We start from the raw sequence: 25,768 nt of genomic DNA, 5'->3' as shown, positions 1-25,768 counted from the left end.
GGAAAGGGAAACGTCTTTTTGCTGACGTTCTGTCTTTTTATCTCCATTTTATTATCTATCTTTTAATTTCAATTTTGAAAAAATGTTCTATTGAAATTAAGTTCGTTGAGTTGACAAAAGAAGTAATCAAGTTTTCGAGCTAAGAATTAAATTAAATTTTCTAAAAATATTTTCAGTCGCTGATCTTCGACTTGAGTCACAATGGGATTGGAAGTTTGTCTTTCACGTGGTTGACAGTAGCTGATTGTTACAAATTTTTATGGAAATTCATATTTATATGAATATAATAAAAAACATGGAACTATAATTATTTTACTTAATAAAGTAGTGAGTATTATATTTGAGGTTTATATTTTAGGTATTTTTTGCTTGTTAAATGCCTTCTACATTTTGCTTATTAAGTGTTCTCTGTATTCTGCTTATTAGATGCTTTATGTATTTTTGCTTATTAGGTGCTTTTGCAACTTTCAAATTTTGCAGTCTACTTATTACTAATAATCTACTTATTACTAATGATCTTAATTATCTTAAGAGCACATTGATTAAAATTGAAACTACAGTAACATTTACGATTTTAGGAACAAAACTGTCATTTTATGCCGAAACGATTTACAAAATTTCATGTGTCGAAATACTTTCTAAAAGAGGACGTACAGCCGATACATGCTGATATATATATATATATATATATATATATATATATATATATATATATATACGATTAATCGTTCGGACGTATGTACATACGTGATTTCTGGTAAACCGTTATTTTACAGTTTTACAGTTTTATAATTGTAACAGTTTTATAATTGGACACGTTAAAACGTTTAATTTTAACATTAATGTATTCTCGTGTCTCCTCTACGTGTACGTTTGATGCGTCTGCAAAAAAGACATCCAACACCTACGAGACGCATACATTGAGCTGTGTTAAATACGTATACGCGGTGGCCTTGATTCTTAAAGCCGTGAAAAGATCCCGTCGTCGGGTCAATTAAACCAAGCCACGAAGTCATTGACTTTGGGTGCACAGCCAATTTCTCTTCAACAGTCTGTAATATAGCGCATCCGAAAAACCTTCGCGTCAAGTATAAACCTTGAGCAATCTTGTGCTCGTCGAATATACATATACACGATCGGTTATTTTCGATTCTTCTCGAATACTGATTACTCAAATTCAAAATTTATACGATAACAACACGCTTTAATAAAACTTTGATGATGCACGACGCTTTTATTAATCCATTAACTCGCGTATTGATTTTCCGATGAATACGTACTATATTTACTGAACGATGAACCGGGTTGATCGAGCAAATAAAAATCTTTCCATTTTTCTGCTAATTAAAAGATCCTCCTATACTGTACAATTTTTATACTGTATTTAGTAAAACATTCAAAACGAGTCGACTTGTATTTTATATATCGCTGCGACTGCGCTCGTAATTTAATCGCGTTTTGTTGCAGGAAGAGGGATTACAAAGACACGAAGCTGAAAACGAATTCCATTTATGGTCATTCTCATGCACGAGTGAAAACGATTATTCAGCCGGTGAGTAAGATTTCAGATTATTTGATATGTTCATTATTCGTCAAAGCTACACGTCGATCAGATACGACGGGAAATTGAGCCACTCCCTTAACGAAGGAGCAACACCCAGTCTCGTATACGATTCCCAGGATTTCGACGATAACAAAATCTCTTACTATACCATTGTCATTTCTCTTTTTCAACCTCGGTCTCAAATTCACGTTACTTATACGTTACTTATTATATTTAAAATAATCCAATTAAAGTGCAAAAAATATTAAAACAAACTCCCTCAACTGTCAGTTAAATCAAAGTAAAATTATCGTTACACGTTACTAGAATTGACACTGGACGAAACTTAATTGGTGAGCAGAGTGCAAGGAGATACCCGTATCGATCACGGAACAGTTCCACAATTTTATACCAAACTAGCATAGACTACACCTAGACTACAAAATGTGGTCGAGACGATGAGTAATAATCGTAAAGCCTTTCCCGCTGTTCTTCCGATTGTTGAAAATCAAGGCTGTCGCTTGCCTAAATTGGACAGTAAGTTGTTGGGTCAGGTCGACGCACACGTGATCCATGCCGATTGTCTCGCGCGTGTCCCTAAGCAAAGACTCACGTGCAACACACGTTCGTCGAACTATGACGAGAGTCGAGGGTGAATTTGCACGATGGCTCGTCACTTTCAATGCCACGTAGTAGAGCGCTACGGGGGTGTACCCCACCATGGTTCTCTGTATGGGGTGAGTCATGGTACTCCCTCCCGGTTTGGGCGTGGTAGCCACTGCAGACGTTCCTCATCGATCTCCCCACGGCCATGGAACACCATAGGGCTGAACCAGCCACGCCAAGGTAGTCTTTTTTAATACTAAGGGCCTCACGGAACGAGATGCACTCGTTCGGTTATCGTCTTCGAGACACTTTCCATCCAAAACCAGTTTACATGAATGGAAATTTCTTTGATTTCTGCCAACTGACGTCACTTGATCTTATCTTCTAATACTGCGATTATGAAATAGATTTCCTACAATTTCATTAAGTTCGAAGGAATTTGATAACACTTACATTATAGATAGCGGATAGGTTTTATGCACTGATTGGAAATTTAAAGATAGAAAAATTTTTTTAACAAGTATCAAGCCCGGTGAAACAGAGGTCTTCTGTCGAGGTCTCACTTCTTAAATTACGAGATACAGAAATGTGAATTTCTTTGCATAAAAGTCCGCAGTCTAATTCTACTGCAGTGACAAAATATTGATTTTTTTTTTCTTTTTTTGAATCATAGAAACACTACTTGTATAGTGATGTACACTCCTGCAGGTTTCTGCACGATATCGATTATTCTACTGCGCTCTTCATATTCTCACAGAATTATATCTACGTTATTTTATTTACTTTTTTAAGTAACGTCGTATTTACGCAAATTTTACTCATTAATTACTGCCTTATAAATAATATAACATACAACTATTGGTATACATTTTACTTTATGAAGCTTTCGTATTTATCTATTAATTTTTTTCACATTTTTATCCTGAAATTTGGAAATTTACTTGTCGCTTATTGAAATCGGCCTGATACAGCAGTCTTGAACAGCATTTTCACGGAAACACTTGTATGGGAATGACGTCTCGACTGTTTAATAATATGGCAGAATTTTACGCTGTAATAAATGAAACACTGTTTGGTATCAAGGAAGCGAAAGCTGCATCGTAATCGTTGCGATATCGTACAGTGTATTGTTATCTGTTTGCTCGTGGTAATCTCGAATAAGTCACATACGTTTCCTTATATGGTCATGGTTGATACACCTTCGATATTTGTCATTGTAATTTTTCTAATCGGAATGGAATGTTTAAACCTAATTCGCCTTATCTCCCTCTTTCGCCGACTCCACTTACAATTATTCATTTAATTATTATTTACGAGCGCGCTTCCTTTTTTTGAAAATCGCACAACGAAGGTTTTTACAATGCGTCGTATCATTGTTTTCGACAATTAGTCAGGCAATGTAACGTTATCTTGCCAACGAAAAAAAAATTATATTATTATACGAAATGTAGAGCTATTGAACGCCTTTACGTAAGACCGTGTGTCGCGAAAAATTCCACCGCGAATTTTTGCAGAGAGTTTCTTTTTTGCTAAAAGTCCTGTTCCTTTTCTTTCTCGCACGTTGTTAAAAAAGAGAACAATAAATTCCAGAGACGTCTCCTACGAAGATTCTCAACCACACGTGGCGCGGCAACTCCAAAAGCAACTGCCACAATGTAAACGAACCAATATTCAAACGCAAACATGGAAGTTGGAACGCAGGTTGCGACCAGTCATCGTCTTGGAAGGCGCTTGCCACTATCCAAGAAGTCTCCTAGAACTCTCTTGCAAACGCACGCGGGCACACATAGGTTAAAATTCGAATTCCCCTCCAACTGAAAGCTAGACGATGATTCATCGGCCGAAGCTCGTATGGAATTTCTGCTTCCTCAAGTGACAAATTGCCTCTTCCACGATTTCATCCTGCTGGCATTCTTTCCTTTCTCTTATCGTTCGCAGTTATATAAATTTAGCTTCGTTTCTTCATTTTTAATCCTCTGTCGAATTTCTGGTTCTTCGTTTGTTCGTTGCTGAAAATCAGTAGAGAAGCACAATATTATCAGAATTGTCAGAAATGAGATAAATCGCTTTTTTCGCTTTTTGATAATATGAATGACCGTGGTATGCAATGTACGATCGTATAATTTTTTTAAATGTTGTTTAAACAAAAAGATGATTGAATCGAAACTGTTTAAATCTAACACTTGACAAATTCAATGTTGATCTATTATTATAAATATCAATTAATAATCTTAAATAATAACGATGGATTGATCTTATATTGTTAATATTAATTCATTAAATCAATCTGTTATTTTAATTATCTGAATATATATATATATATATATGTTATCTAACTTGATAGAATCTAAAAGTTATTGAGTCAGAGGTTACAAAGAAATTTATTCATTTTCTAAATTAGTTAGTCAGGGAAAGAAAGAAATGAATCCTGTTAACAAGTACATTTTTTTAAATATATCTTAAGAAAATCTACTATTTCAATGTTGATTTGTTATTGAACTGTGTTGAACTATTTCAATGTTGATCTATTATTATAAATATCAATTAATAATCTTAAATAATAACGATGGATTGATCTTATATTGTTAATATTAATTCATTAAATCAATCTGTTATTTTAATTATCTGAATATATATATATATATATATGTTATCTAACTTGATAGAATCTAAAAGTTATTGAGTCAGAGGTTACAAAGAAATTTATTCATTTTCTAAATTAGTTAGTCAGGGAAAGAAAGAAATGAATCCTGTTAACAAGTACATTTTTTTAAATATATCTTAAGAAAATCTACTATTTCAATGTTGATTTGTTATTGAACTGTGTTGAACTATTTCAATGTTGATCTATTATTATAAATATCAACTAATAATCTTAAATAATAACGATGGATTGATCTTATATTGTTAATATTAATTTATTAAATCAATCTGTTATTTTAATTATCTGAATATATATATATATTTGTTATCTAACTTGATAGAATCTAAAAGTTATTGATTCAGATGTTACAAAGAAATTTATTCATTTTCTAAATTAGTTAGTCAGGGAAAGAAAGAAATGAATCCTATTAACAAGCACATTTTTTTTTTTTATGTGTCTTAAGAAAATGAAAAATGGTTTGTCAGCATTCAGAAGAAAGTTGCATCTGCGCACGCCGGTGATTTCTATAATAAATGATTTAAAAAAACTTTGTAAAGAATCAAGGTATTCCAGCGTCGGTATATATAACGGGTCGACAGGTGTCGTGATGAAAGCAGGTTTTCTTCTACCGATTCCCCCGTGGTCCTCCTTTAAATCAGTGCCGTATTTATGATTCACCGATACACTGTAAATTTTTGTGCAATCGACTTCTGAAAAATTAGTTGGAAATTAACTGCCCATGATCATTTTCAAGTTAACCAAATTCTTCTCTTCTCAGAGATTTGAAAGAAATGAACTGAATTTTGATTCTGTAAATAAAACAAACGCAATAAGTATAGTTATTTATAAGTAAGTAAAGTACATTTATATAATACATGTTAATAGATAAAGACAAATTACTTTTAAATTAGAGCAAAAATTAAATTCCAATATTTTCTTGGAAACAAGACTAGAAATTAATAAAACTTCCTCGTGTTATTTTCTTCTAACAACATGTTCTACTATTTAACTCTGAAGTGGATCATTGGAGACGGCGCAGCCTTATACAATTAATAATTATATCATGTGTTCTTACCAGTATTTAAAAATTTATATAACCCTCTGTCATCTCGTTATGCACGCTGCAAAAGGAAATTAAATATAAATTTAACACAAACTTTAGCTATTAAACAAAAGTTGAAAGTGATTAATAATCACACGTTTTCTTGTAAAACGTATACAAAAATGTCCAGCTATAAATAGGAAAAAACAGAGAAGAGTTTCTGCATAGCCGAATAGGAAGCATCACAAGATATTCTGTTTCAAAAGATATGTGAACATGCAAATAGATAGTCGTAGATTCAAGATAGCGAAGTGATTTTACATTGTCGGTCATCAATGTTCCCATTGTGATGTTAGTTGGGGGAACGAGAGTTCTAGGATACGTTCCTGAATACTGTCCCTCAAGACCCGTTTCCGTGCTCCCTCGATGTAGCCCCAAGCAATACACGGGGTCCCATTCCGCGCAGAAGTGCAATGTACTCGATAATCCGAGCGCCGGAGATATACGCATATTTCACGAACGCAGAAAACGCGGGCGAGAATAACAAGATCGAGCAGAGAGCGGGGAATTACAATTTTTATTAGACTGACTGTACATCCGGAATTACAATTGCTCAAGTAATACGTGACGAAACGTAACCGTGGTCCCTGAATATTTGAGCATTTCCGGCTGAGAACCGACGGATTCAGAGGAAACGACGACCGTAAAAGGCTGATACAAGATAATTAAAGAAGCAACATTTCGATTGTATAATGTATGCTTTCGTTTGTAATATTGTCCTCCTTTAAATACCTTATCTAGCATTTTTTTGTACACATATGTATATATAAATATATACATATGTCTTCATTTAAATACCTTATCTAGCATTCTTTTGTACACATATGTATATATAAATATATACATATGTCCTCCTTTAAATACCTTATCTAGCATTCTTTTGTACACATATGTATATATAAATATATACATATGTCCTCCTTTAAATACCTTATCTAGCATTCTTTTGTACACATATGTATATATAAATATATACATATGTCCTCCTTTAAATACCTTATCTAGCATTCTTTTGTACACATATGTATATATAAATATATACATATGTCCTCCTTTAAATACCTTATCTAGCATTTTTTTGCACACATATGTATATATAAATATTTCCACTGTCTTATATGTATATATAAGATAGTGGAAATATTTAAAATCCCCTTTGCTCCTTCATCTTTCAAGTATGTTTTCACGGAACAATGGCTGAATATTCTTAGATTAAACGAAGAGAGACAAGAACCGTGTAAGAAAATAAGGAAACTTCAGATGATTTATGTAATAGATAGGCTATTTCAATCAAGGGAATAATGATCTCGTTTCTGCAGAACGCAATGGAATTTCTAAAGTATTGATTGACCATGTGTTATTCTAATTTTTGCAATTTGTAACATCGATAACATTTAATGTATATTCTGCAGTTACACGCGAAAACAAGAACAACAATTATAAGAATGTGAAAGTGTTATTATCATTGTGACATCACATTGTATAAATATCGATGAATTATGTGAATATATTATTCCAATGATGAGACACGACGAGAGTCGTACGTTATCAGAATATATTATCATGCGTACACAAATAATGGATTACACGTAGAAAAACAATTTTACGAAATGATATTATAATTCGATTATTGCAGCTGTTCCTATGGTATACTTAAAAGCATGAACTCTTTAAAGCTGCAGCAATTCTGTTATGTATTGTAACCAGATTGCGCAACAGGTGCATTAGTTGCATTTATGAATATGAAATAAATAGTTTTTCCACTCTAGAGTGGAGTTTTAATTAATAAGTTTTCCACTCTGCTGTGGAAAAATTAGTTTCTAATCTTCAAACACTGTGTAAAATTTTATGTTACGAACACACGACAAACATTTCCAATCATATATGTAGATCTTTCTATAAACTTCATAAAAGTGATGTTTTAAAGAATTTCACTATTATTATTTCAATACTATCACTTTTGTCATATTATCTCACGCTTTGTGTATATAAATAAAATGTATAAAATTTATTATAGAAGAATGATATAAAATTATTACATTACAAATTGTATGTACTATATGTTTTATATACTAAACATTTTGAAATTTAACATTGTCACAATAACATTGGTAAAGTTTAAAACCAATCAGAGAATACATAGTTACAACAAGTTACAGAATATTTCAGAGTCTATATATACATATCCTTAGATGTATTTCAAATTTGGCCAGTACAATTGTGACAATTATAATTGTGTTAATGAAATTTCAAAATGTTTTATATAATAGATGTGACATACATTCGCAAAAGATCCTTCTAAGTATTCGAATACTGCATACTTCATTTCATTTTGTATTTAGAATAAAAAAAAAGAAAAAGAAATTGCTAATTACTCAGTGGACCTTCATTTCGTCTCGGATGATCGCGCGCAATAGATTATTTTTCTTCGATATATTAGTATCTTTTTTTTTTCTCGTTTAAGCTTGAGAGCTGTGAGAAACGAATCTGGTTGAACGCGGTGTCATTACATAAATTGCAAGCGATTAATTATGATACGCATATCCGCCCTTCCCACATCGTGAATCCGGCGAGTAAATTCCCAGGCGATTTTTTTCCATAGCTTCTCCTCCAAGGACTCCTTTTGTGCGACCTCTAAAAGAACTTGAACTTGAAAAAATGTGGAGCGGCACGTACAGACAGCTACATCCGGACGGATACACGCGAAATTTATTCATCAATTAATTGCAAGTTTGATCGAGAAAGCTACGTACATTTAAAACTCTCAATAAGGTCAAATAAAATTGAGACAATTCTTTTTCTCTTTTAAATTTAGTTTCTTTTTTTTTCTTTTTCTTTCTTTTCTCAGAAAGCACTTACTAGAGCGCAGCGCGAATAAAATACGCAAAAAGACGTCGGAATTGCTATTTACAATGAATTGCAATCAATAGACGATGATGTTAAATATGCGTAACCGAAGTATGAATCTAAATGAGAATCACGATACGAGGATTCAACGTGATCTAATTATATCGCATCGCACTATTACTTTCCATGTTAAATAGACACAAATACATACAAATGCGTACGTACAAATCCATTGTTGTGTACATATTTACAATCTTCGTGCTTTTTAACATATAACGCAGGGTACTTTTACCCTTGGTGCTTCTACCCTACTGTAATCTTTACATCGATCCCTTTAGCTTCGTTTATGCCTGACAGTAATTAATAATTTCTCAAATCATTTTCACAAGTCAAGTTCATTTATATGAAGAGAGAATCAACGGCATTAATCTCAATGGCGATCTTTTTACTTCACCAATTTCTGTTATATATACTTTGAACTTCGCATTTGTCGCTAAAAATCATTTTCAACTCAGGCTCGTTTTTCAAAGTCTGCAGAGCCGAATTTAACCTTTTTATTCCATCTCTCAATCTCCATTCTGCTTTAAAACTTCCTGTTAAAATCACGAGAGTAATGTACTTGAAATCATCAAAGGTACTCGAACGAGAAGACAAATTGAAACAAATTGAAGAATTGAACATTTCAAGACATCTCTATGGAATAACTATACTTAACACACAGCACAATACAATCTATTCAGGCATGAAAGTTATTGATAATTATTCGACGTTGCGCGATAATTATGCAGTTCTACCCTTCGACACGGCGAACGATTCCGAGTACATACAATGTATATATGCGGAGTACAGCGTAAGTATATCGACCCCTGCATCTGCTGTGCTCAGTATGTGGGACGAGCTATCGACAAAGACCGTATTATGGATCGTATATCGAACTTCGTTTCTATTCTCGCACCATACACTTTACAAATTATCACCTACCCTGTCCATCCTTGTATAATGATAAACTACAAAGACCTCTCATTATGAGTCATGCAATATTCATGTGGCAATCAATGAAATAATCAACAGAGTGAATTTCGATGGAATTTACACGTCAAAAATTTGAATGCTGTTTCAATTATTTGCCGCTTTATTTATTTAACAGTTAAAGAAAAGTCGAAAAGAAATTTCACTTCAACTACAAAATGTTAAAGCTTCCAATATAAAAGTCATTTTTGATTAGAAAGCAATTCTATCGCCACTAGAACAATTGGTAATGTTATGAAATTCTCAGGGGGTTGATAACCGATAGTTTTCAGTGATTAATAGTTGCTGAAGAATATATGAACATTAAGCAATTAGGTTTATATATAAATATTAAGCAATTAGGTTTGTTCATATTTATTTATCTGCACAATGAAGTCAAGAATGTATAGAACGCGTGTAACATGCAGAAATGCATAAAATAGTAAATAGAAAAAGTTACACGTCTCAAGTTATCATATAGTGATAGCTTACAAGAATAAAAGAATCAAAATAAAAGTCTCTCTCTATCAACTTTGATAGCTAGTCAGATTTTTGTTATGATGTATATCAAGATAATGTACATGTTCTTACAAAAGTCAACTTGAAAAGCTAAAACTTAAAAAATAATAGAAATATATAACTGTTAAATGTTTGTTACTATTAAATGCAAAGTATAGTAATCGTTGTGATATTTGAAATGTTTAACGTTCATTGCTATGTAAAATATAATATTTAGTTGATGAAACGAATCTCTACTCAAGTTCCATTTCTTTGATCACTGTTTGTAAACGTTCGAATTTATATAGAATGCTGTTTATTTATATGTCACGGTTGAGACACTTTTTAAAGCACAAGGAAGAAGTGAAACACACAAGCTCATCGCACTTACCAAGAGGCCACGTGTTGAGCTCAATTTCTATTCTGGTAACGCGTTCTATATTTGGAATAACTATGTGTAGTTGTTTGGCTTATATCTTATCATTGCTGCGGACGCGAACTTTCTATTGCTCCTGTTTCTCACGTTGACAGATCAATTAAACGGCTAGTTACTTATTTAATTATTAGAACATTATATCCATGTATCATTACACCATGCAGGAAAACAAAACAAGCACTCGAAATTGCTTGATATTCATAGAAATTTATATAGTGATATATTTATAAACATGTAAGATGAGTATCTTGCTCCTAGTGTTAACGCTGACAGGCAATTTGTATTCTCGTGAAAACGGACGTTTTTGAAACGTGTACACATGTAATTACAGGCTGTGTCACTATGTCGTAAGAAAAATTCCCTTCAATGGGAAGTGTTGGACCGCCGCCAAAATTGTAATCACTTTATTTCACCTCCTTTAATGCGAGACGCTTCTTGGATAGGCTTGTAAAAAAAAAACCACTCCATTCTCAGATAGCACACGTTTTCGTTCCACTTTCACGCAGTCGAATATTCGACTGACCGTGTTAAATACATTTGTGAAATTAAAAACAGTCGAGCGATATTAACAGGGACCACATATGTCCATATCCAGTGTCCTTGTAAATAGAAAAAGTTTCACGTCTCAAGTTTCATATAGTGATAGCTTACAGGAATAAAAGAATCAAAATAAAAGTCTCTCTCTATCAACTTTGATAGCTAGTCAGGTTTTTGTTATGACGTATATCAAGATAATGTACATGTTCTTACAAAAGTCAAAAGCTAAACTTTGTACTTGAAAAGCTAAACTTAAAAAATAATAGAAATATATAAACATACAGTTTTGAATTTTCTCTTTTAAATTTAAATCAAATTTCTGCACGTCAGAGAAATAGTTGTAGAGTTAAAAGTTAGTTTGCATAACTAACAGCTTAAGTAACATTTTAAACATAAATTTCGCAGAAAAATAAATTTCAGTTACTATCTTGAAAATTGCTATATCATTTGCTACGATACAATGGTATTAAATCAGATATTGCAACATGTTTCAAAATGGTTGATTTTGATCTTAGATAGAAAGTTCAAAGTACAAATATTGCCATTTATCATACTTGAACATTTCCAAATTTGGTAAAATGATTGATGTAAAACACAAACGTGCCTTCATTGTATTATATATGATAAACTACATTCACAAACACGCTTTTGTTTAATAAATATTTTATAAAAATCAGAAAATGTTCAAACAACTAATTAGTGAAGCTGAAACTGTTCTTATCTCTGCTCTTAAGTTTAAGTTAGTCGGCACATTATGTTCATAGATAAATATATCCTCGTATTATTTTTCTTTATTTGTCTCTCCACTCGCAGACGAGACGATACACGCCTAATTTGGATAAAAGCAAAGACCATACAACAGCAAGGACTATTATGACCACACCCATTATTCGCTAACACATCCGATCGAAATTTCACTTTCACTTCCATGTTTCACCATGAAAATTCATTCGAAGTTAATTTTAAAATGCTCAGTCTGACGCTCAGTAATTTAATTCAAATTTAAAGAAGAAAAATTTCAAAATTTCATGATCCTCTTTTTTCGTGGGACATCTTGCCTTATCCTAAAATAGAAAATTACATTATAAAATAAAGACCTTGTCGATTAACTAAAGCCCATAAACGTACGGTAGAATTTGGCTTATCTGAGTCTTTGTCGGAGGACAGATAATTTATATAATTGGAATTCATATAATATAACAGGACTCTGACTGACTCTCCTCTTTGCTTTTCTTCACTTTTTGTTCACATAATTGGAATTCAGATGCAAACAAATGGATTGAACCAGTAAGAGTTCGTTTTATCGAGTGTTGATTGAAACTTGGTACAAACGAATGGAGTATTATGTAAATGATGTGACGTTGATTGAAGTTGAATACGATTTCCCTCACTTACCTTAAACAGTATGTAAGTTAACTAGACGATGAAGATATGGATGATTGCTCGGAAATCGTACAAATTCAAGTTTCCATAGGCGAAGGGTCTTGAAGTTACCAGGTACGAGCCTACTGCCTTTCTTTCTTCGTCTGCGAAGTCCCTCGGCCCCCGTCCTACTCGAGAAGGATGCCTTGCGCACAGTATCCAGCCATTCATCCGGTAGTTTTTGCCTGTCGACTTAACGAACGTGCACTCCGTTCCAGTTTCATTCAACCCGATTTTTTGCCACGACGACAATCGTCCGCCGATTACGAGGCCGCATGGAATGAATGGGAGCGGGGAGTGTGTATTAGACCCCAAGCTCGCGATGAAGTCGAAAATCGCTCAAGCCTGAAAAATGATTTCTCTTATTCAGTTCGTGCTTGCTTGGAAAATTGAAAATATATTACAACAATGACAATGAAGTTCCGTCATTTTACTATTTCATTCTTATTTACTATATTGCGACGTAAAAAAAGAAGATTAGACTTATTTATAAAATATCTAAGATAAATGTTTTTTTCTATTCTAGACTTTCAAGATACTTGAAAGAGCTCTAGGTTTTTGCTTGTCAAGTTATCAACGTTTGAAATTTCGACGTTTGAAACGTCAGACTTTCAGAGAAACTAAAACAGCTCTATAATACCTTAGACGAGATTTATTTGAAAATTTTCTCGATAAAGAGGAGAACTCGAACATGGTGAAGCTTGAATTTAAATTTTGTAGCAAAAATATGATTTTTAGGAAGATATAATCTTGACAAAAAGAATTAAAAGAAGTTCTTTAAGTTCTTTGTTAATACTCTCCAAGTACCTTGTAAGATACGGGCGAGTTAAATTCGAATGCGCCTCTTCGTACGATTCGAAATGCATAGAAAGTAAGAAGGTCCTCGAGGTGACTCGTCCTTCGACGAAGCTGAAGAGTCCATCGATCCTGTCTGCCTGACGAAGCGGAAATGGCTATTTATAACTACGAATGCTTCTTGAATTTTTATTTACAGCGAGTAGAGCCCAGTAGAAGTGATATAATCGCTTTACAATTCGATTCGACGTAGCCTTTAATTTAATTTCCAAAAAATTAAAAATATTATAGAATATAAAAGTTAATACGTAGAATAATGTTGCCCAACAAATGTGTTATTAGCGGTTGTTGAAAAGATATTCGCATCTCTAAATATGCAAAAAAAAAAAAAAAGAGGAAAGAGAATGATTTGAAAATTCGAAAGTAGTTGACACTGTCAAAGAAGATGCAGTTAACTGGAAGAGATGACCTACATAGTGTCCACGCATGACTACACTGATAGAGAGAACTCTCACATGTATAGGGTGAGCTAATTGTAATCAACTGCAACGCATGTGAGCATTACTCTGGAACGTTCAGGATCGCTTCCGATTAATTTGGACCTCCCCCATGTGACACACATATAAAAACTCGTAGCAGCGATGTCACTGAAGATACTTACATTAGAATCATATAAAGATATACTAGGTCGAAGATACAAGTTTTCTAAAAATAAATTTGTGAAATTTTATATAAAAGAGTAATACCACATTAATTAATTTTGACTGGGATAATAAGGACATAGAGTGAAGAGCATAACTGATTGTGAGCCAATAACGATGAAGAACATATTCAAAGTTCAATAAAACAATTATGACTGGCATAATGGAGACATGCTTGATTCTAAAAACCAAATAAAAATATCTTTTTGCTAACTACTAAATCCACATAATCTTAACTATTACCGTCGTTGCTGTATAAAATGCATGTAATCGTTATAGATATACTACCATCGTATTTCAACCAACTGATTGTTTTTCAATTCTCAATGATATACAAGTCAATTTCAAAAAGGTCAAAGTATGAGGACGATACTGTAGGCCATTAAGACTGAATATTTCTATGAATGGCAAATGAGGGGACCGGTTGAGCTACTTATGTACATGGATAGCTAACAAGCTCCAAAGTTGCACAGATAAGGCAAGACCTTGCTTCTCTGAACAAGGACACCGGTCGTCGTCTTGCCATCTAGACAACATATCCAGCTATACAGCTGTTCCACTTTCATATGCATTGAGACTAGTGCACTTGGCCTAACGTATACATAAGGACAACATACAGGTAGAAAATGTGGAAACTATAACCAACGGGAACTCTTCGAGTGAGTAATTTCTTTCCATTACAGAAGCTCTCTTCGGGAGATTACACTTTTCCTCGAATCTCTTAGGCCGTTTACAATGGCCACTGTGAGAACAGAAAGCGGACGTCGATCGTTTCGGCTTTTTGCTTCGACGACTTTCATCAGATAGTTGTCAGCAGGACGACTGACGAGAGATTGTAATTTCGAAAAATCGAACGACGCAATGGAAATATTCTTCCGTCGCGTCGTCGATAGAAAGTAGAGCAGAAAATAGATGAGAGGAGGCAGAAGCGCGAAGAAATTAGTACGACGACAGTTCGTTTGTGCCGGTAAACGGAGATGTCTCCCAGTTTTCAAGCTGGGTATGTCTCAGCGGAGCGTATAAGTTTCTTGAAAAGAAGCAAATCGAGAGCGATAGTCGACTGTCGTTTCACCGCAAAACTCGACACCAACGGTAACGAGGAAAATAGCCGGAATATATTTAATGTGTGGCGGAGTAACTTCACAGTGAAAAAGCAACGTGTGCGTGTTTTATTAACGTGTTCGGTGTAGCTTGGAGAACTAACTGAAATGTATAAACATGTATCAAATAAATATTAAGAAACAAACAAGAAAATATAAACTAAGACTAAGAAGCTACACTCTGAGAAATTGAAGTACCTTGTACGTGTTCCTTGTATTTCAAAAATATATACATTTAAATTGTTATTGTTATTACAGATAACTCTATTATCATATACGGACTGTTATTGTTACATAGTTTCGATTATAATTTGATCTTAGTATCTAGCTTTCCTTGGTTCAAAAGATATAGGCATGATATTTTAGATGTTCTAAAAATTTTAAATAAATGCCTGCAATCGAGAAACCAAAATTAATCACTTTTTCTGTATTATTAAAAATAATATTATATAATTAACATGTTATTATACTAAAGTATAAAATAATTGTATCATGTTAACGATAATTACCAGAAGGAACATCTTCCTTTATAGCACGTTCATTATGACACGATATATTCATTATAATAATTTTATTTGTTTAATCTTCACACAATGCTCGAGCATAGGCGTTCCGCGCTTACGTGTATATATATGTATACTCGTTTAAAATCAGTAGTGCAAGGAATATTAACTTTCGCGAATGATTGATGTATTATGCTTTCGTGTTTCATGCTCGTTGTTTCGTAATAACGCGATGCATTGCTCTTCCTTGCTTATTGTTTCCTGGCGAACATCAGCGCCAGGCTTCCAAGAACGATTTCTGAAATCATTCGAATAAATCAATCTCAGGAATTTCGTATTGTCTGTCATTTCTTCGAATTTCCTTCCTTCATTGATTCAATGTTTCGTCCTAAATTTGAAAGAAAAGAAGAACAAATTTTTGTCAATTTTCCATAATTAAATATCTTCTGATACCGTAAATACTGAATATTATCATTGTGATATTTTTGAATCTGACATAAATATCTTAATAAAATTTAATCAAAGCGGCATTAAAATGAAAGAATCGAAAAGATCGTAACAAGAAAGAGACAGCTCCATCTTTTTACATATTTTTAAAATATCTTGCAATATTTCATTTTTAATATGCTAGCTCTAAGTAAATGTTTACTATGGTTGACCATAAATTTATTTTCATTTCACGTTGATTTACCAAAATTATTCAAGGCTGAAGCTACCTCCTTGTTGCAGCAATTCTTTCAATTAACAACAATCTATTAACAACAATCTATCACGTCTATCCTGATTTTCAAACGTAACCATTCAAAGTCCCGCAGATCGTAGTCTCGCAAAAAGTCTCCGCGCGGCTATTTGAATAAGCGGAAGGACGAAGCCATCGTTTTTGGTAATTCTAGCGACCCACGGCCGTGTTCCAAATCCTTGACTTCTCGCGGACGCACGCAGATACGCGCAAGAAAACGGAGTCAAGAACGTAAGCAACAGCCTGGCGACGTATGTGAACACATACGTTTTACCGGTTGTCTACCTGTTCTGGGTCAGTCGCGTGTGCAAGGTCAGATCCCAAGAATCTCAAACGTCACTCGTCAGAGCCGAAGACCGCAGATCTTGCGTGCCAGCTAGAGTGGAATGGTCGAGTCGTCATTCTTACCTTCGATTCGACGATTCACGACGCGGCAAAAATAATGCGTAATGCGGAGCTGGAAAGAAGACGAACGACAGGAACGCGGGTCTGATCGATCGTTTTTGATAGTTCAATGCATTCTTAAATATAAGAACATCTATCGGTCGAAAGTACTACTGTAAAAACAAACGAACTCGTGTAACAATCTCGGTGCCCGTCTCGTTAGTCTTCTTTGCAACTCTCAAGTACATACATACATATGTACTTCCTACTGGCATTGACGAATTCATCTTTCCTTCGAATCCATGGCCATCGCATTGAGAATATTCGGATTAAAATTCTCTATGGTTCTAGAAACTCAATTCCAAAGCCGTTCAACTTTCACGTTAAGACGAAATTTTAATTTATTCGAACGTGAATTTTTTAAAAACTGCAAACTTTAACCTTGAATTTTCGAATGCTAATGAAATATTCTTGCGCGAATATCTGGGATATTTTTCGAAATGTGATTTTTCACTATCAATTTGCGATGGGGGAACTTTGTGCGGAAAAACCTGATAAATTATGAGATACAGAATTGATGATTTCTATCTTATCCAAACTCATTAAAAATATCTACAGACAAAAAAAAGTTGAAGTATGATTTCTACAGGAATTATCAACCATTCTAACTTACTAACTTCCATCACTCTTACAGTAACACGGCGTATCAAAATTTCATTTAAAAAAGTATTACAATCGATTATATCTTTCTTTTTTTTTTAATTACTCGAAGAAAAGTCGCTAAAAATCTAAATGACGGTATCTTTAAAGTTCACGATAAATTGAGTAACTACATTCCTAACTACGTAGCTAAATGTATATAACTAAAAAATGAAATTTCTTATTTTCAATTATTTCCTTCTTGTGATTATGAATGTCTCGTGCAGTAAAAGTATTATACGCGATGAATGAATAACAACGTATTCTGAGTACGAGATGAATCGTTATCGAATGTAAAATCGATGTGTGTAGTTTGAATCATCGACGAATCTTTTAAACAGAATTTCAAGTCGCGAGTACGCGAATAACAAGTTGTATGATTTCTATACACGAACTATTATCGTTCTCTTTATCGTCAGCTGCGCAGACGTCACTGTTTCTCGATCTGACGAGACACTAAAGTCAACACTAAATATAGTGATCGCGTATTATCGCGCGTTTCTGCCCGGATTCCTCGCATGGCTGGCAATCGCCAATGAGGACTGTTACTACGACTAGAAATTAATCACGTACACAATTATCTCTTACTTAAGCATAGTTGCAAATTATCATCACAGCAGATGTGTGAACCTGGAGAATAAAAATTAGCCAAGCATAACTATATCTGAAAATTTTAAACAACACCCAAGCTATTAGATTTAATTACCTCTTCTATGTGGAATAGACATTGTTCTAAACGATAATTTATCTTTTCAGCACAATAGTTTCTAGATACAATTCCAATAAATCCATCATATCTTATCAATTTATTATTGTTGTATATAAGTAAAATTTCGACTCTTAAGGATGGAAATAAACTTAAAATTTGATCGTACATTTTCCCTCGAAATGAATTAAGGAATCATGATACAAGATGTATCATGATTCCTTAATTCAGTTCAATGGAATCTTTTACCTTCTACTTAAGGACAATTCAGGTATTACGCGTGAACAGCCACTTGGTTGTACCTTGAGGAGAACAGAAGTACGTAAGAGGGATTTCTTTTGTTCTTACCAAGGGAAAGTAAAGAAGCATCGGTGAAGTACGTGTTACATGCAATTCAAAGGGAATTAAAGTACCTACTACTTGAAAAATCTTCCGCCTGTATCACCCCTCGAGAATTATCAAGATTTAGATAACTTGTACTAATCTCACAATATTAAATTATCGCACTACGGAATTCTACAACGTGTAATCTTCTTATTAAAATGGACATTTGCGAACGCGGCAAACCTCTGGAAAAACTTGATACACTTAATTCCCTCATTATCTGTCATTTACAAATCAATGATATTAATTAAGTCAACCAACGTGCAAAAGAATAATTACATATAAAAATCATGAGCCAATCTCATTATAAATTTCATTATAAATTTCATCAAAAATTTCCGACGAGTAAGCAAATCTATTTAAAAGAAATTCATACAATTATTTTTAATCTTCCTTTTCAGCTTCCAATTTTTTCTCAAGTCCGATATTACCTGATATTCTCGATTGGTGAAAAACGTGTTGTACAAGGTCTTTGACCTCGTTACGGGTGATTGATTCCCGATAGTTTCACTGTCTGGACCGAGTGTACGCGGCTAGTCCGATGAGAAAGAACCTTAAGCACTCTTCTGGGTGGGTGCGTTGAACTTACCGTCGCATTCCGTATTGATTTCGGTGGCACTGCACGACTGGAGCCAGACGTTACCTACAGCACGTGTCCGTGTAGGGCAGACACGCCCAATTCGAACTTTCCACAGAACGAAATCAGGGATCTCACGGTGATAAAGGAAATACAGTGTAGTAAAATAAGCTGATCTTCTAGTGAGAATTGCAGCCAAACACTTTCACTGAAAACGGCCGATGACTAAAGCGTGGACATAATCGGTTAATCGTTATGCCGATGGCACAGCTGGAGCCTTACGCAAGGCCTCGAAGACCTTGAACGGGACCTTATTTGGTAAGCAAGGTCGAGGCTTTGCGGACCATTGGGTTTTCAGGCCGCCCACAATGCATCTCCACCTTACTTGAATTTAATTCTTCCTATTGCGGGCTTGCTACGATAACGAAGAAAGTAAATAGAGACGGGCGTCATGTGATCCCGATTGGAACAGTAAAGGTTGACATTATCACGTGGTGTTGTAACGTATAGTGATACGAAGCTTTTTACTTACTTTATTAACCGTAAATACATCGTTTTTTCATACTGTAATCACGTAACGTATAGAAACTGTCTTTTGGCATCAATCCGATCAATCGCAGAAACAAACTCCTCAATCGAAGCTTAATCATTTGACTTCTAGAAAATTAAACATTAATCTGATATTAAGATTAAGAAATTTACGAAAAATGTAGTTTGACTTTTGTGTGGCTTGTATTACATACGTACATATATAATCACCTTGTACTTTGTATAATCGATGGAAATGATTTCCATAGTTACCGGCGTGTTGTCTTTTAATATCTACTTGAATAAAGTAACATATTTCCTACTAAAAACCTGAAGAGTTAAAAGGATGAAATTATAGGGAATTGACATAAAGATGCTGCGTGCATGCGACGCCGCACCGGCTTCAATATTTCGAGGTTAGGTTAGACTGGTGAACAATCCCGCTGATCTAGTACGTTAGTGATACATGTTTAAATTTCACACTTATCTCAAGTAGAAGTACATTGAAGATGTATCATTTCAAATATATCCCCTAAAAATCCCCGTGAGATTAATAACAAAATCAAGAATAGAATTTGACATGTCCTCATAGAGGACCGAGTGCATAACCCGAAACGATTTCTTATTAGGCACAAATGATTCACCGACTATGTCATCGAGTTACTATTTCGACGAAGGAACGTGACAGGTGTATTTATAAAACTGTCCTGTTTTTTACGACCATATTTTTCGTAATGTCCAAGTTTAATTCCTTCAACAATAATAATATGTTTTACACATATCTCTTGCAAGATATTAAGGTCAGAGTAATTCTGTTAATACGAATTAACCAATTTTAGAAAAATGTTTTTAAAAAAATTTCAAATATATCAATTTAAATACGGACAATACATAACAAACTAAATAGAAGTACGTATCAATGTTTCTGTCAGTTAATTTCTTTGTAAATACTTTCCTTCTTAATTGACATGTTTTATCAATGACAATCATGGCTGACAGATACGTTAATTACAAAATATTTAATGAGAAAGTAACATACGACATATCGGTCGTACTTTGACGTTTTCATCACCACGTGGTTTCCGTTCACAGGCACGATCTGCCACTGTAGAGTGCACGAACACTCGTATCGATTTTGAAGCAGACACTGCACTCATACATACCATGCTGCCTTTCGTCGGACGGCACATATATAGAAAATAGGGCCGAAGCGTAGGGCTTACGTGACGTGGTAGTAGTCCAGTGCACCCTTATCCGCGCCCTTGAGTCTATTTTTAGCTTCTGCCGTATGAAAAAGGCGACCGAGATGATACATACACGCGATAAGTGGGTGGGCGATCATCGACTTCATTTAATTACTTGCAGTCTATCTTATAATTCTTGGAAAGCACATTGAATTTTAAATAGATAATAGTTGTCCTATTATAAAACGAAATCTGAACAATCAATGTGCATAAATAATCGAATCTGACCCACTGACTCTCTAAATCTATCTTACGAATTATGTTTTCTTCTGGCACAATATTTGAAAAAAAAGAAAAGCAAATACTAAACCTGATATTCACACTGATATGAGTCATTAATGTGTGTTGATGTTACATACAAATTGACTGAATCTTTACAGGAATAAATTATCGATGACTTTCTGCAAACATCAAATTGCCCCATCTCATTATAAAGGTAGAACATTATTTTATTAAATTATAGAAGAAAGTAAATTCATTACCTCTCTTCATTCGAAGATTTTCTTTCTTCAAATACATTCTATTTCCTGATTGGAGAATCTAGCGTGAAGATATAGTGATTCTATTATCAATATACGTACGTACATGTACACATATGACTATGCAATCCGAAGGAAATATGTACGATTTCTACTGGCGATTGTTTTAATCATCCTACGCAAAAAGATAGATTTTTAACACTTAAGAGAAGAAATCAGCATGAAATTGAAGCAAGAAATCGAGTACATTAAGAAATCTTTTAACGATTCAGAAATACAACTGAGTCGAAAAGTCGGACGGGGTTAACAATGTGTTTCCTGTCTTGTGAAAGATTGCAGATGACTGGAGAATCATTAAGTCTTAATGACAACTGTTTCGCCTTCCATTAAGTAAAACAAAAATATTGACCATTTCGGAGAACATACATACATATATAACAAAACTTTTTCTGACTCATACCTACTGCCGGTACTGGTCGCTAGTACACATACATATATAAAGAACGTGGTAATCTTCGCATATATTGATATGTTCACTACCACAAACAGCTCTGACGGTTAGTCAGGAAAGCCCTTACACGCTAGTGTACGCTTCCAGAAGGCATTATGCTCCCCGTATCGTACAGTTTGAAGCGGCATTTGGAGAATCTAGCCGGCAGCCGGCCAACCGACCAATCAGCGAGCCGCTTTCGTTTTATGCCCATATATGGCAAGAGCTGTGAATCGAGGTAGTGGGGGAAGCCGGCTGGACGAATCCATTTTGAAACAGGGGTGTACTCGTACGACGATATTAAATAATATGATTTTAAAATAAACAGGTGGTCGTCGAATTTCTTAATTTTCAGACTTTCGTCGTTCCGTCGGCGACACACTGGCTACAAATTTGAAAAATAAGAGGGAAAAAGCAGAGAACATGTCCGGTAATGTGGAACATTTGCAACGTGTATGCCGACCATACCTTTCGGGAGAGTCCACATGTCACGGTACCGGCCACGATCTTGCTCACAGTGTTCGCAACTCGCGGCTCTCGAGTCTCGTTTCGTCGTGCCGATAGTACTCTTGCGGTGTCTCTGCCGATCAACGATCGAGTACTTTGTTGGTTACATCCAATTCTAAAAGGTGAGTACTGTATCATTTGGCATATTACGTTCAACATTGTTGTTAATTTAGCGAGTTTCACGGCGATCTATCACAATTTCACCGGCGAAAAAGATCGGGGACAAACGCCGGTTTGTAAGCAGCCATGATGGCAGGGCGTTGCTCTCTCTGTTTCTCGCATACATCGTTTGCCGACGCAACTTTTATTTCTCTGGGCAATTCCTCTTTTTGCAAATGTTATCTTGAGAATCGGAGAGTGTACCGGGACGATCCGACAGGTTGTCGTTCTCAAGTGGTTCCTGACGTATACGCACTGCAAGGGCAGGTGGTCGCGACGTGGTCGCGTTTATTAATAGTAGTACCCTGTAGTTAGGATGTTGCAGCACTAACCTTCGATTAACGCTTGCTCGTAGCACGAGTAAATCTGTCATTAGTCGGAGAATCTGAGAATGCTGAAGTGTAGAAAATGCCTTATTATAATATGCCTATTTCCTGTGTATATTACTCTATATTTGAATATTCGTACTCGTCGCTGTTCTAAGTTAATAATAACTGTTTCCAAGAGCCCATATAAAATAATAGCCTTATATTTGAATCCATAGTCCACATTTACACATTTACTTAGCGAGGTAACATTAATATGTAAAATCTATCTGTTAGAAAATGTAATGAGAAATGTGTGATAAGTTTGATATTTAGCGATTAATAGTTAGTAACTATTCTTAGAAATACCTCATAATAGTTATGAAGTTAGTATTCAAGCATGTAGATTGTGATGTTTGAAAATTTCATGTGCACGAGGCTCTCGTATTTGAAAAGTAGAATTACCGAAATCGTATTTAAAAAAGAAAAGAAAATTGTCAGAGATAATTATTTGAACGTGTAAAAAATGTCGACTGACATTGAATATGATCGGAACAGAACTTATGCATCGCGAGGCGAGGGAGGGAAGGATCGGCAAGATCGGAGATGTGCGGTTCGGTCAATTTGGCGGATACATTCACGAAGGGTGGTGAGACACACTTCAAATCGCGAGAGAGGGGCGGATGAAGGGACAGAGGGGGTAACCCCTCCGTGGCAGAGCACTTCCATATATGGTAAAGAAAGCCAGGATTGGCTGAGGGTGTCCTACCTTTATTGGCCGATTGCTTAGTAGTGGGGACTCCGAACAACGACTCTGTTCATATAATAACTGCAAGCCGGCTGTCAGCTACAGTCTGTGTTTGGTGCTAGATCGGCCGGTTGTGCAGCGGTGCCACATCCAAAGATACCGAGCTCTCCCTATCTTGTACATAACTTTTTTTTATACAAAATAAAAAACGTAAGTCATCCAATGCTGAGTTCAGTGATAGATAACATTGTACGATCAGGGGTCCGAGCGAATTTTAAAATCTCAGTGTAACCGAGTAAATATTTGTGCGTGGGCGAATAATTGATCGACGAATCCTTTACACGTCCGTGGATTTCCAAATCGAGAAGTGGATAGTGCCGAGCTTTATGAAATAAATTGTGTCGTATTTATTGTGTTTGTGATTGTCTCTTATTAATTATACCGTAGAATAGTGGTCGTTTTTTAATAAAATTGTAAAACAAGTATCGGTATATCGACGAAAGAAATTCTTTTCGCAAAAAGATATCGATTTCTATAGAAAAATACGTTCAAAGTATTGCAAGACCGTAAAATATTGGAGTAAGGATAGTTTTGCCAAGTTCGGAGTAATTGAGTAAAGGTTGCATTCAATTTTCTATATCCGTAATGTGTTGTAAGAACTCTGAAAATGTGTCGGATATTGACCGTTCAATGCCGGGGAAGGGCGGGGCAGGGTGCGGTTTTAGTTAACGGCGGTTTATAGAACACCGGAATTTTTTGGTTACTGATTTTTTAAAGATATTTCTCTTGTATAAATGAAGTAGAGTATATTTGTCTCTATGTTTAATGAATGTTCCGTTTATATTTAATTTTCATTATAATAATGCAACGTGTTTCTGTCAGTACGTGTCTCTGAGCGCCATCTTGAAATATTTAAAATGTTATTTCATAGCACATACTATTTTATAATTTATTATCTTCGTTAAACAGTGACACATTTACGATGTATTTCTAATAATCTAATCTAACTTTTATTATTTATTTAAAACAAAATTGAGCAATGATTGAATGTTGATTCGTTCTTGCACTTTATATCAATATCGCAAAAATTATGTTTTAAATTACAAATCTGTATTCAAAGTATTTTAAAGTATTCATATAAATGATCAATTCGTTGAGTGTTAGACTTTTTATGTTGTGTTTAATAATAATTTTTATATAAAATCGAAATTTTCTTTTGGAAAAAAGAAAATTTCAAGTTCTGAAGAAATTTGTAATGTAAATATAAAAAAAGAAAACGTACAAGATATAAAATTATAGAACAACTTGCATTAAAATTTATATTATCTTTTGACTTGGTATCCGTTAATTCAGTCGACGAATGATATAATAAAACATTGCACAATTTCGAAAAAAAAGAAATCATACGCAAATAGCTGATATTTTTGTTATTTCTTGCAGATAAATTAATAAACCAAACATGTCTGACGAAGAAGTTGCTGCACTCGTAGTTGACAATGGCTCCGGTATGTGCAAGGCCGGTTTTGCCGGAGACGACGCTCCACGCGCCGTTTTCCCATCTATCGTTGGAAGACCACGCCACCAGGGTGTTATGGTTGGCATGGGACAGAAGGATTCCTATGTTGGCGACGAGGCCCAATCAAAGAGAGGTATTCTTACCTTGAAATACCCAATTGAGCACGGTATTGTCACCAACTGGGACGATATGGAGAAGATCTGGCATCATACGTTCTACAATGAACTCCGAGTGGCTCCTGAGGAACATCCAGTACTTCTTACCGAGGCACCTCTTAATCCAAAGGCCAACCGCGAGAAGATGACACAGATTATGTTCGAAACGTTCAATACCCCCGCTATGTATGTCGCCATTCAAGCCGTACTTTCGCTATATGCTTCTGGACGTACTACCGGTATTGTATTAGATTCGGGTGACGGCGTTTCCCACACTGTACCAATCTACGAAGGATACGCTTTGCCTCACGCTATTCTTCGTTTGGACTTGGCTGGCCGTGATTTAACTGACTACCTCATGAAGATCCTCACGGAAAGAGGATACTCCTTTACAACCACGGCTGAA

General features: G+C 34.8%; 1 protein-coding gene and 1 long non-coding RNA gene across 2 annotated transcripts in view; one reads left to right on the top strand and one right to left on the bottom strand.

The window, feature by feature from the left end:
• Positions 1-3,484: 3,484 nt before the first annotated feature.
• On the bottom strand, positions 3,485-19,754 carry LOC122528099. The gene is made up of 5 exons (XR_006306491.1): positions 19,244-19,754; positions 16,767-18,839; positions 13,451-13,578; positions 12,617-12,988; positions 3,485-4,158 (listed from the first exon to the last, which is right to left on the bottom strand). It is a non-coding gene; the product is annotated as an uncharacterized LOC122528099 (long non-coding RNA).
• Positions 19,755-22,447: 2,693 nt separating this feature from the next.
• Positions 22,448-25,768, top strand: part of LOC122528094 (actin) — a 4,592-nt gene continuing 1,271 nt past the window's right edge. The window contains exons 1-2 of the mRNA XM_043652836.1: positions 22,448-22,601; positions 25,132-25,762. Of these exons, the coding sequence (XP_043508771.1) occupies positions 25,151-25,762 (612 nt within the window). The 5' untranslated portion in view covers positions 22,448-22,601; positions 25,132-25,150. The remainder of the gene's footprint in view (positions 22,602-25,131; positions 25,763-25,768) is intronic.

Source organism: Frieseomelitta varia, unplaced genomic scaffold (genome assembly GCF_011392965.1).
Source record: "Frieseomelitta varia isolate USP_RPSP 00005682 unplaced genomic scaffold, Fvar_1.2 scaffold_245, whole genome shotgun sequence".
NCBI lineage: Eukaryota > Metazoa > Arthropoda > Insecta > Hymenoptera > Apidae > Frieseomelitta > Frieseomelitta varia.
This window is presented reverse-complemented; position numbering and strand designations above follow the sequence as displayed.